At 42.5% G+C, this 12,593-nt stretch overlaps 1 protein-coding gene across 5 annotated transcripts in view; it reads right to left on the reverse strand.

Moving 5' to 3' along the window:
* The window catches only part of Fam81b (family with sequence similarity 81 member B), a 127,327-nt gene that overhangs the window by 109,177 nt on the left and 5,557 nt on the right, over positions 1–12,593 (reverse strand). For 4 of the 5 annotated variants that reach the window (XM_087180957.1, XM_087180959.1, XM_087180960.1 and 1 more), the window contains one exon: positions 3,366–3,536. The exons of the other annotated variant lie outside the window; for it this stretch is intronic. In XM_087180957.1, coding sequence (XP_087037083.1) covers positions 3,366–3,475 — 110 coding nt within the window. In that variant the 5' untranslated portion in view covers positions 3,476–3,536. Of the gene's footprint in view, positions 1–3,365; positions 3,537–12,593 lie in introns of those variants that run through there. 5 annotated transcript variants of the gene reach the window in all.

A 12,593-nucleotide genomic window follows, 5' to 3' on the forward strand; every position in this document is an offset into this window, starting at 1 on the left:
GGGAGGAGAGAGAGAGAGAGAGAGAATATGTCTTGAAATAGTAGTAAGCTAGGGAACTGAAAGAGAATTTAATGATCAAAATTGGAAAATATTGCATAAAATATACTTCTCTTGGTAATTTACATTGTACTGTATATTATCATAATAATGTCTAACACACTAATTGTATAGATAAGGAAAATAGCTCATGTAGTAGTTAAATAACTGGTCCTGGGTCGTTGCTGAAGCACTTTATTAAATTTCTCTAAGTGCAGGTCACTTTTAAAGCTCCTGTTTGTACTGATTTCTGACCTCTTACCAGGTCAGTATTCCATTAGATCTATATAACAGAGTTAGCAGTTTACTTTACATTTTTCTGTAATGCTGTTGCATTCTGGGAACTTCTCATCTCATGGCCCAGTGGAGGGGGGCTTGGGTGTTCTCTCCAGTCTTATCTGTGTAGTACAGTGAGCTTCTGCATGAGCTTTCGTTTAAAGGAATGCTTCAGTGTCGCAGAACCATGCATTTGGCAGAGCCAAGATTAGATCCAGCTATCCTGAAACCTAGCCTAGGATGATTTTCATGATGCACCCTCTGAGTGGTGGCAAAATATTTTATGAATATCCACAGGAGGAGGAGGAAGCTTTAAAAGGAGAGAGGATTGGCATTTTTTAAGGCCTGGGAATAAGATGATGAATAAGACAAAATTCTGTCCACTAGGAAATGTATATTTATATCTGTATACTTAGGTGCATATAGGCAGATGTATACATGTATACATATATATATATATATATATATATATGTATACATATATAGCTATACAGCATGTATCTTTTAAAAATAGCAATTGTATGTGCTGGATCATAAAAATCCCAGGCCAAATAGTTCACACTTATTTCTACTGCATGAGTCACATGACCTATGCTGTGGGCTAATATTTCCTTGGAAGTAAGAATGGCCTGAGGACAGATTTTGGGCCCAGATTGTGAATATTAGTGTTTTCTGAAGACTGCAAGTATCAGCTACTGTTGTATTTAACTGCGTACAACAGCAAACCTGAGAGTGACTTAAGCAAGTAGGGCCTATGTGGTTTGTGTAACGCGTCTGGAGGTAGATGATCCAGGCCTGGGCCATGGACCAAGTTGTCACCAAGCACTCAGGCTCTTTGAGGCATCCTGGCCCACCTGAGTGTGTGACCTTGACCCTTAAAGTCTCAAGGTTGTGATTCCACCTTTGCAGAATCGTGTCCACATTCCAGACAGAAAAGGTGGAGGGTGAAGGAAAAATGGTGTGTGCCAGCTGAATTTGTCTCATCCCTCCTTTTTGAAGTCAAGAAAAAGTTTCCTAAAAGACTTACCATGATACCCCTGTGTTTCATTGGTTGAAACTGTCCCATAGGGCCACCTCTTGTAGCTTGTGTTTTAACTGGGTGGACTGTAGCCCTAAGCAACATTGGGACTTTTGTTAGCAAAGGAGAAGGGAGCAGTGCACATATACTGAGTTGTCTCCCAGTGGCATTTAATTTTTCTCTTTGTTACCTTCAGTTTTATATGAAGCATCATTATGAAAAGAGTTTAAAAAGAAATTGTTTTCTTCCCCCCTCCTGGTCTTTTGTTCTCTACTGACTAATCTGTAACCAAGTTTCCTTATGCACTGCCAACAATTGAGGAAATGTTAGTCACACATCCCATTGTTGTTGCCCTAGTGATGGATGGTGGTTCATGAGAGTCATGTGCATGAAATGCATCATTTTAACTCCCCAGTCAGAATCCACACTAAGTATAGTGGGAGCATAAAGGAGGAGGAGGAGCTCATGCTATGTGAAGAAAGAAAACGCAGTAACATGTTACTTTTTCATTTAATAGCTTCATAACTTTGTCTTCCTAAAAGACGGCTCAAAAGAAATATAAGGTAAACCTTATATATAATTAAAAAAATTTAGTAGCCAACTTAGAAAATGTTCCAAAAACAGATGAAATTAATTTTAATATATTAAACCCTATTTATGTAAATAACATTGCAGCATATAATTAAGATGAACTCTGTTAATGAGATATTTTCACATTTTTGTACTAAATCTTTGCAATCTGAATACTTGGCACTCATAACACCTCATTTCAAACTGGACACATCTTAAGTGTTCAGTGGCCACATGGGGCCAGGGGCTATTGTGTCAGACAGTGTAGTTCTAGAAGCTGAGAACCAGAAAGGGAGAAGATGTCAATGAGTGGCCGAAAGTGTTACCACCATGTCCATTAGCTACCCATACACTCAACAAATAGTTTCTTCCTTTAAGCCTTCAATATAAGCCAGATGTCCTGGCCATCACTTTAAATATTAAATCTTCTTAATAGCACCATGAGGAAAGTACTACTATTATCCCATTTCAAGATAGTGAAACTGAGGCTTAGAGGAACTGAATAATTTGGTCCAAGGTCACTGCACTAACAAGAGTCGAGCAGGTACTCAAGCCTAAGCAGTGAATCACTGAAGTCTGTGTCATGTGTGTGCAGATATGGGGCTGACCTTGGCCCCCAAATCACCCCTGAAATGCACTTGCTCTTTATTCTACCCACTGCTTTAAAGGGGCAAACTGTTGCAACAGCTATGTGAGTGAACTGCCTTCAGAGAAGATCCTCAGCTTTCGGATGGCTGCAGTCTCCGCTGTCATGTTTACTGCTGCCTAGTGAGACACCCTGAGCCACAGTTACCCAGTGAGCCACTTCCAGGTTCCCAGCCCACAGAAATTGGGAGATAAATATTGCTTGTTTTGTGCCATGGAGCTTGGGGATATTTTGCCACCTAGCAGTAGAGAACAAATACAGGCAGTAATCTATGTGAAATATGAGAGGCCCTGAGACTGAGATGGTGCTAAGAAGGTGACAGAGAAAGAGATGAGGCACCTTACAGAGATGATGGACCTAGAAGCTGTAGAACTTTTGGAATATATTGGAAATGGACTTGGAAAAGATAGAGATTCTAAAATTTCTGATTTGGACTTAATGAAGATGATCCTTGGATCAAGATTGAAATTTATAAGAAAACAGATTTAGGAGGAGAAAATTAACTTTGAAATATTTATAAGGCAGCCTTAGAAAGCCACTCATTGAACAGCCTGAAAGTATCTACAGAAATTTCAATTTTCTCAGAAAGTAAATGGCAGCTAAAGACTTGGGAGAGGACAGTGAGACTGGCTGAGTTGGAGGGACTGTGCCTGTGTGGCAGGGAACAGACATTTTTCAGAATCAGGTTCAAAAGGAGAGTTACACCCCTGCTGTCCATCTTGGCCTCTAGCCCATCCCACTGTCCATCTCTCCCCTGCTTGAACAGCCACTGTCTGGTGGGGGCATAAGGCTGAGAATCGACGGGGCGAAGGGACTCACAGAGCGGACCTTGGTCCTGTGGAGAGTTGTGCTGTCTTTCTTGCGAGGGGTCCTTGTGTCTCTACAGAGCCCTCAGGTGAGGCCACCTTCAGGCCATGCCACATCACCATTCAGTGCTGCCTGAGGCTTCAGAGAACTCACTCAGCTTCAGCTTCCTTGGAAATTTGAGGCCTTCGTGAACAAGAGAGTTGGGAGCTGGGATGACCATGTGAGCTACCATATGTCTGCTCCAGAGGAACATGAAGGCTCATGTGAGACCAAGCACAGAAGAAAAGGAACAGAATTACACAATTCTTCAGGCTCAGAATTCCTGGGTTGACCAGAGTCTTGATCCAAATGCTGAATTAGCATGCCTACTGCCTTCACATCTCCTTTCCCCCCTAAGAGCTTGGAGGGTCCAGAAAGAAAAAAGGGAGGAGAAAAGGGGGTGTGGAGGGTTATTTCAAGCTGGTGAATGAGTGGGGTAGTGCAGTGGGTAGTGGGGCAGCCAACTCCTCTTTCAGGCCTGTGTGGGAAAGCACCCCATTGATTATGCCCAAAGCAGGCTATAAGCAGTGCAGGCTGTAAAGAGTTAACCCCGCACTTGGCTTGTTTATAGAAGTGAGTCTGGCCGAAGCCTATGTATGGAGTTCAGAGTGACTCTTACCCAAATTCCATTTCCAGAGTTAGAATCTTCTTTACTAAAAAGACAAGGTTAATTATTAACCACAACCTGTATTTTGTGTGTTCTGTCCCTAATTCAAGAATGCTTTGTCTCTTCCTTTACAAGCCTTGCCTGCATCAGTAATGTATCCATAGCAACTCCACTAGTCCCTCCATGTAGTCCCTTTACCTCCGTCTAACTATGATGTCACTAATAAATATCGACAGCTCTGGGTGTTCAGGGCCATTGATTGTTCAGCCTTACTTACATGAGCATTGGTCATCCTGGCTCCCTGCATCTCTGTCTCTTTAACTCTGTCTCTTTAACTCTGTCTCTAAGTCTTTCTTCTCGCATGTATTATAGCGCTGGGCAGGAGACTGGAACCTACCACGGGGGTCCCTGACAGTCCTGACTCCCCTCAGCTGTTTGGAGACCTGAGAGAGTTGCCTGGCCCAGGTCATGCCCGCTTCCTGGCGCTACCTGTATTCAGTGACTGGTCAGTGTGCGGCAGGCACACTTTCTGTGACTAACTCAGACCAACTTTGAAGGGCCACCTCAGCATCAGGGCTCCTGGTAGATTTCAGCTGACATCTTCACTGGTATCACAGTGTGGCTCCTTTTCATTCTGCCTGATCCCCTCCTTTACATACATGTTGATCTCAGTGTGCTCTAGAATGAGGCTTCTTTTCACCAGTCTGTCTCAGAGTCTCTTTCTCTGGCATCCCAACCTGAGCCCAATGGCTGTATTGGCATGGGGCAAGAGACAGCCCAGCCTGGGTGTGGGAGCATGACTTGGGAAAGAGGATATGATGTAAGTTTGCTCTTGCTCAGTTGCCTTGGGGAAAACTGCTCCTACTTCTGTGAAATTTCAGACTCTGGTATAGGTATCCTCTAGAGAAAGATGAGGAGAGCAGATGGCCTCTATAGGTGAGGAAGCTGAAATAACAATAATAACAAACTTGAGGGACAACTGACTTTGAGCAGTTGCTTCTGAGCAATTCCACCTGAAAAGGCCTCTCCTGACCTTGCTGCTCTCTGAAGAGCAAAAAGGGAAGACCTTACAGAAATTTTCTTCAGAGGTGGAGGGAATGATTGTGGCTTTCTGGAGCCTGGGGTTCATCAGCACCTTCTGTTAGGGCTGTGTCTAGATGTCCCTCCAAAGCCTCATGCAGTCATAGCCACTTTTTCAGCCACCCTTTTCAGAGGTGGCTGGATCTAGACTGTGTGTCACTGGTATTGATTCATGCTACAATGCTAGGATCAAGGGTGCTAGCATTAAGGATGTGAGTGCTACATGCCCTAAGTAGTCTGGATAAGACATAAGGGATAGAAAGAGCTGTGGTTGTCCCTTGGTACTTTGGTACCTTCTGCCCACCATGAACTGTTTCTTTTCTTGATACTTGTCTGCCATGCTACTTGGCCTTGGAGCCAGCTGACTATGGACTGAAACCTCTACAAACTGTGAGCTAAATAAACTTTTCCTCCCTTAACTTTGGGCATTGGATATTCTGCCTCAGCAATGAGAAAAGTACCTAAGACACCTTCCTACCCCTAGGCTCAATGAAACTGAGGAGATGCCATGGAGACTAGAGTTGGGTTGAAATCAATCCCCAGGACAAAATGAGCTCACAGGCCAAAATAAAGGGCATTTGTAGCATAGGTTTTAAGAAACCAACTAGGCAACAAATAACCCATTGGATTATAGATTCCTGCAAAAGAGGAATATTGTAATAGGTGTAAAAATTGTTAAAGACTAATAAAACACTACAAGAGAATATAAAAGAAGATATTAGCAAAATAATAAGATGAAAAAACATGAGTAAATAAATAGAATTAGATAAGAAAAATACAATAGTTGAAATGATACCTCCCCAAGTTTCTGACTTCTGAAGCCTGAGACTTCTTGGCCCTTTGTCTTGTCACTGTAAAACCTACCATCCTGTCTTAAACATTATCAGACCAGGCTCCTAAGCTAAGTGGAGAGACTCTTCTTCCATGTGACACATACTGTATAACAAACTTGCTTGTGTTCTCTTGTTAATTTGGCTCTTGTTACCAGGAATCTGTCCGAGTCAAGAACTTAGAGAGTGATAAAATAAATTATATTTTCCTTCTCTTTAACTACATAAAGGAAGGCAGGAGAAATGAGACCTAGAAGTATCCTGAAATCATTTCACTTACTTGTTATAGAACTCTCTCTTTACAGACATGTTTATACCTTGTTTCCAACAACATCCCAATGTCGGAAGAGTGCATGACACGTAGTAGACAGGCAATAAATATTTGTTGACTGACTGATGCTACTGACTTGATGGTTCTCTTAAGGCTCAGTTGTTGAAAAAAAACATTGGCTCCATAAAGTCAAAGCTATTGGTGCCTCAGGTTTACTTTCACCTCAGCCTGGGCAAGAGTCTTCTTTCCTATCACCTGTACATCCAAGAACAAAGAAGGCTTTTCTAAGGGGGTTTCATTAGTCACATTCCACCTACTGCTCAGTTGGCTCAAAACTACCACATGGTACCATATATATACTCCATTCCTCTAAGCCTGACCACAGTGGCAGTGCTAGCCTGGATTGCAGGTGTGAGTCAGAGGTAGGAGGGAAGAGAACGTCAGGCCCTGCTCATAGTGACGCATAACCTAGCTGTGGACTGCAGATTGACTCCTTTGCTTTTATTGAGCTACAGCTGCTTTCTCACCTCTCAAAAACCTATAGCCTGGATTTGCCAGTGAACATGTTTGATCTCTCGGTTTCAGTCCTAGACAGACATTTATAAATTATACCTCATCACCCCAACCCCAGTGTAGTTTTTCTCTTAGGTGTTCTCATCGTGGCAGATGCTGTGAGTTACCTTCCTAATAGTCAGCCCCCATTTCTACCTGATTTTAGTCATCCTCCTACCTGTCATGTACTTGGGGGAGGACTGATCATGTGGTTCCATTCTTCTGGCTTGAAATGCCACTGTTTTAGATAGGAGCCAGTGAAACAATTCTGGCCAAGGAGATTCAAGGAAAAACTTGCTGTGGGACTCCTGGGAAAGGCATCTTTACCTTCAAGAAAGAGATATATCCCTCGATATGGTAATCTCAGCACTCTGGGAGGCTGAGGCAGGAGAATTGAAAGTTCAAGGCCAGCGTGGGCAAATTGGTGAGACTCTGTCTCAAAAGAAAAAAATTATAAAGTGGCCTGGGATATAGCTTAGTGCAAAAGTCTTGGGTTCAGTGCCCAGCACTGCAAAAATAAATAAACAAATCAATAAAGTGGCATACAAGAAAAAAGTTGTTTTCTTTGCTAGATATTGTCACATCTATGCATGATACCTGGAACTGCTAGAGCCATTTGTGATCATGAGGAAAAAGGGGATGGCAGGAAAGAAGAATAGAAAAATCTGGTTGCTTGATGGTGTTAAACCAGTAAATGAACCAAACCCTAGACTGTTTTGTTATATAAATTCTCTTCCGCCATGCTGCCCTACCTCACAGCCAGCTGACTATGGCCTGAAACCTCTACAAACTGAGCCAAAATAAACCTCTCCTCCTTTAACTTGTGGGTGTCGGGTATTGTGTCCTAGTGATGAGGAAGTAAATAAGATTCCTACTGAATCATTATGTTGTGCTAGGTAGGGGGAGAGCAAGGGAGTATCGTAAGCACTCTGGTGATCCCAATGTGTTCTGAAAACAGCACCACTGGCTTGTTTAAGATTGGTCATGTGAATCAGTGAAAAATATAACAGAGAATGTATAATGAAGCACTGAAGTGGGAAATATGAACTCCGAACTCTTAAGTTCTGTAGACATTCAGAAGCAGCGTGGCAAGTTGGAAAGCAGACAGACTGAGAGTGCTTAGCAACCGCGCATTTCAGGGACTTCATCTTTAAACAGGACCTCCTTTGCTAGGCAGGTGGATGTTGGGGTTAGCAAGTGACAAGTCTGCAACAGGGCTGGTGCAATCAACACCAAACAGCCGCACCTCAGTCCAGGCTGTGAGGGGCCCAAGCACACTCATTCTTGAGGGAATGCAGCCGGCCAGTGGGACAGGGCTGCCACCTGTGCCTCCCAGGTCCTTGCTGTCTGGCGTGTGGAAGAAAACCTCTAATGAGGGCAGCACCAACTGCCATGCAAAGATATTTGCCTGCAACCATGGAGACATGAGTGACTTACACAATGTTTATTATTAATGCTCAGTGAAGCACAAAATGATGATCCGTTTAATTTCATTGATATCATTCCTACAAAACAAATATAAGACTTCCTCATGTATTTTTTCCAATTTCTGTTGCTTTAAGGCAAAGCACATTGTTTTTCAATCGGTCTTTCTAAGGCAACAAGTAGAAGAAAAAACACAAGAACATTCCTAATCTTGTAAGAGAGATTCCTGATGTACTATTATAACTTGCCCGGTTACCCAATAGGCTGTAACCTGAGGCCTCTCACACGTAGCGAGATGTGGCCACCCTGATTCTATAAACACATAAACCAACCATCCACCGATGTGCTTGGTTAGCAGGTTATATTAGTGAGATGATCTCTATCTAAATGTAACTGTGCAAGGGAAGAAATAGCTGAGATCCCAGGCCAGTCCAGATGGAGTTACTAACCTCGGGAGAAAGAGCTCTGTGGGGACCTTTTCAGAGAGAGAGAGAGAGAGAGAGAGAGAGAGAAGGAGAGAGAGATCTGGGCTTCACACAGATCACTGATTGTGGAGCCCACAACTGAATCTGAACAGACTTCCCACAAACTCTGAGTTCCATTTCCCAGCCGCTCGGAGCTACTGGCAGCAGCTGTGCTGTGGCTGACAGAGGCAGCCTCCTGCCTCCATGCCTGTTCTGTCGTTGTGCGGAGAACACTACATTTAGGAGGAGATTCTGATAACCATTTTGGCAACCTGTAACACTCAGAGACACATATTGGGATATTTAAACTTTTTTCTAGAATGCCAAAGGCCATAATAAGAAAAATTTCTGCATTTTTGCATCTCTTATGACTAGTTACATTCTGAGTGTGGAGAATAATAAAATGGAAACCTATTTTCTATCATTTCTCCATTCCTTGCCTCTACCCAGTGTGGCAGGGGTTTTGGTGGCCCCAGAACCCTGTGCTGTTACGTTTTTCTGTAAGGTGAGTGATCTAAGCTTGAGGGAGGCAGCTGAAGTTTGGAGGTGGAGTCCAGAAAAGGGACCAAGGCCCGGGGTTGGGCCAGCTCAGAGCCTGCACAAGGACTGGCCTGGAAAAGAGATGATTCTAGCCAGGGGCACAGCCAAGAAGGGACTAGAAGAGGGACTGCTGCATGTGTGGATGTTCTCTGTGGAAAGTTCTGCACTCCCTCAGGCAAACCCCTCCCAGCAATAAAGTCAACAAAATTGCAGCACGAAGGCTGCACCTAGTGTGAAGGGCATCAAAGTAGGTGAGGGCCACAGACATAGGCCTGCATGAATGCTGGCAGGTGGACACCTTGCTTCAGTGCCTTTTGAGATTCCAATAGTGTGCCCTAGCACTCTTGAGACACTTTCCCACACTCCTTTGCAGGCTCTCTTTTTTTGGTACCAGGGATCAAACTCCAGACCTTGCGCTTGTGAGGCAGGCGGTGGAACGATTGAGCTAAATCCCTGGCTGCAGGCTCTTTTTGAGGGGGCAGGGAAGGGGTGTGTTTTTGTGTCTCCAGGGTAAAGAATACTGTGCTTATCATCAGATGACCTGGCTTAAGTCATGTCACTGCCTGTAACCTCTGTTAGGTTACCCAGAAGAGGACTCCTCTGCCCTGTGGAGAGAATGACTCCTGTCCTGCCCGTATGGCTGAGGGGAATCAACTTAAGTAAGGTGTCTGAAGTGTTTTGGAATGTTAAATATTGTACACCCATATTCTCATAATTATTAATCAGTTTTTGTTTTTTGATTTTTTCCTGTTTTTATTTTTTATTAGTACATGTTTGTAGTGTATAATGGTTTTATTCATGGAGTACTATTCTGCCATAAAGAAGGATAGACTTGGGTCATCTGTAGGGAAATGGATACACCATGAGACCATGACATTGAGTGAAATAAACTTAAATATTGCATGGTTTCTCTTATATGAGAAACCCAAAATATAAATAAAGAGCAAGAACATTAGTAAGTTTTAGATGGTATTATGGGCTGAATTGTGTCCCCTGGCAAAAGATATGTGAAGTCTCATCATTCAGTATCTCATAATTGGATCTTCTTTGAAATAGGGTCATTGCAGATATGATTAGTCCTACAGGAGTAGGGTGGCCCTTTGTCCACTAGGACTGAGGAACTCATATGAAGACAGGGGCCCCAGGAGAATGAGAAGACGGAAGGACAGACTGGAGCACTGTATCTATCAGCCAAGAAAGGCCAAGGAACAGACTTGCTCTCTGGAGGAAACAAATCCTGCTGACATCTCCAGAACTTTGAGAGAATCAATTTCTATGGTTTAAGCCATGCATTGTGTGGCACTGTGTTATGGCACCCTGGGAAATTAAGGCAGACGGTGTGTTATTTAAGAGAAATGTAAGGATTTTTAATAGTAATACCTTATTTCTTCTATTTTGATCTTTATTTGTAAATATATTTTGAGTTTTTCATGTAAGAGAAACCATGCGATATTCAAGCTTGTGTGTCTGACTTATTTCGCTTAATATTATGTTCTCAAGTTGCATCCATAGAAGACAGATAAGTAGAAAGTAGGCAAAAGGTCAAATAATTCCCTAAATCACGTGCTCCACCGTTTCAAAAATATTTTAATATATATGCTCATTTGTTTAGATTATGTTACTAGTTTCTCAGTTCATTGAACAGAAAGTTTTGTGCTATTTTCTGTTTGATTCTTCTTTGTAAGTCTTTTTTGTCTATGTCTTCTAGTCTGAGTAACTGCTTTTGAGATTATACACAGTATTAACTATTGCTATTTTGTTATGAAATTGTGTTTTATTTTTCATAAAATTATCTAATTATAGTTTATTTTTCATAAAATTATCTAATTATTTTTCATATAATTATCTAATTATAGTGCTTATACTACTGGACTGTAGTATACTGGGTACTATATAGTGCTGTACTACTTTCAAAAACATGTCATTTCATTACTGCAACTACCCCATAGCATAAGTAAATTTTCTCTCCATTTAGGAGGGACCTAAGGCTTGGAGGGCTTCAGTAACTCAGGCAGAAAACATTTTTTAATTAATTAATTAATTAATTATTGCTACTGGGGTTCAAACTCAGGACTTTGCACTTGCTAGGAAGGCCTGGTGCCACTGAGCTACAGCCCTGGCCCAGGAAACACTTTTTAAATGCTTTTTCTCTTTCTCCTACCCCACAGCACCTTTGTTTAGGTTAATTAGTGACTTTTCCTGGTATAGGTGCACTTTTCTAAGAGACGCAAGGTATGCTTATTCCTCTGCTTCTCTGTATGTAGCTTGCTCCCAACATCATGCAATTCTTCCTCGAGTCACCTTTCCCTGCTCAGCTCACATCTGTCCTCACCAAGGCTCTGAGGTTGGAGGGGCTCCTTCTACCAGACTGAGACTGAAGCTCTTAGCTCTGACAAGAACTGAGAGCCTCCTGGGACAAGAGAGATGGAGTGTCGTCTGGACAGCCCTGGCCTTGGTGGATCTGGGGGCCCTCAGGGTGATGCCCAGTTCCTGTGGCTATGCCACTCACAGTAGGAGAATCCAAGATGTGAGAGAATCAGAGATGGTGCTGTGGCTCATGGCAGCACCATTCAATATAGCACGACCTACCCACAGAAAGCCTTAGTGCAGCATTTTGTCTTCCTTTCTTCCATATTGTAGTGGGAAATATCTGTCTCCACCAGGTAGTAACAAAAGCAACGCATTATGACATAATAACATGTCTGCTGTGGTCCTAAGAAAAACATTGAAACTGAATACTTTCACACCCTGAATGCCACATTCTACTCACAAGGAGAAATTATTAATTATTTATTATTTTGCCAATTTGACTTACTGAAAGTTTCATGAGTTCAAATTTTAAATACTGTTCTTTGGCTGTCAGCCAGATCCTCATCTTCCAAAAAGCCAGACCCTCATCTTCCAAAAATGTACTCCTGGGAGAATTTCTGAGAATGGCTACAGCCCACCCTGGACAACTGCTTAGTACAAAACAATTTCATTTCCTGCCCTCCTTTTTATTTAGAAAATTTAGAAGTTTCCCCAGGGACTGGAGAAATTCAGCACTTACTCCACCCATCAACTTTCAAATCAAATCCTAGGTACTATCATAGTCCAACTTTCTATTTTCCATCTCTTTACCCAGCCATCCTTGCTCCATTTCCATTCCTACCTTAGAAACTTTGCTCTTCTCCAAGATGTCTATCTGCCCAAAACCCTCCCATCTTATCTTGGCTCAAATGCCAGCTTCCAGAGGACCAGGCTACCTAGCAATGTGTGTGTCTTCCTCTTGCCAGGATGGAAGCTCAGCGAGGCAAGGATCTTTGTCCTATTTATTTGTTCACAGGTAACTCACCAGGTGTCTAGCACAATACCTGGTGTTTAGTAAGGAGATTTAATGCAAATAAGCATTTAAGTGAATAAATAATAATAACCAGATTTTGAATATTAGGG

The sequence above is a fragment of the Heterocephalus glaber genome, unplaced genomic scaffold (genome assembly GCF_053883595.1).
Source record: "Heterocephalus glaber isolate CG9 unplaced genomic scaffold, H.glaber_assembly_v1.0 deba00001465, whole genome shotgun sequence".
Classification (NCBI taxonomy): domain Eukaryota; kingdom Metazoa; phylum Chordata; class Mammalia; order Rodentia; family Bathyergidae; genus Heterocephalus; species Heterocephalus glaber.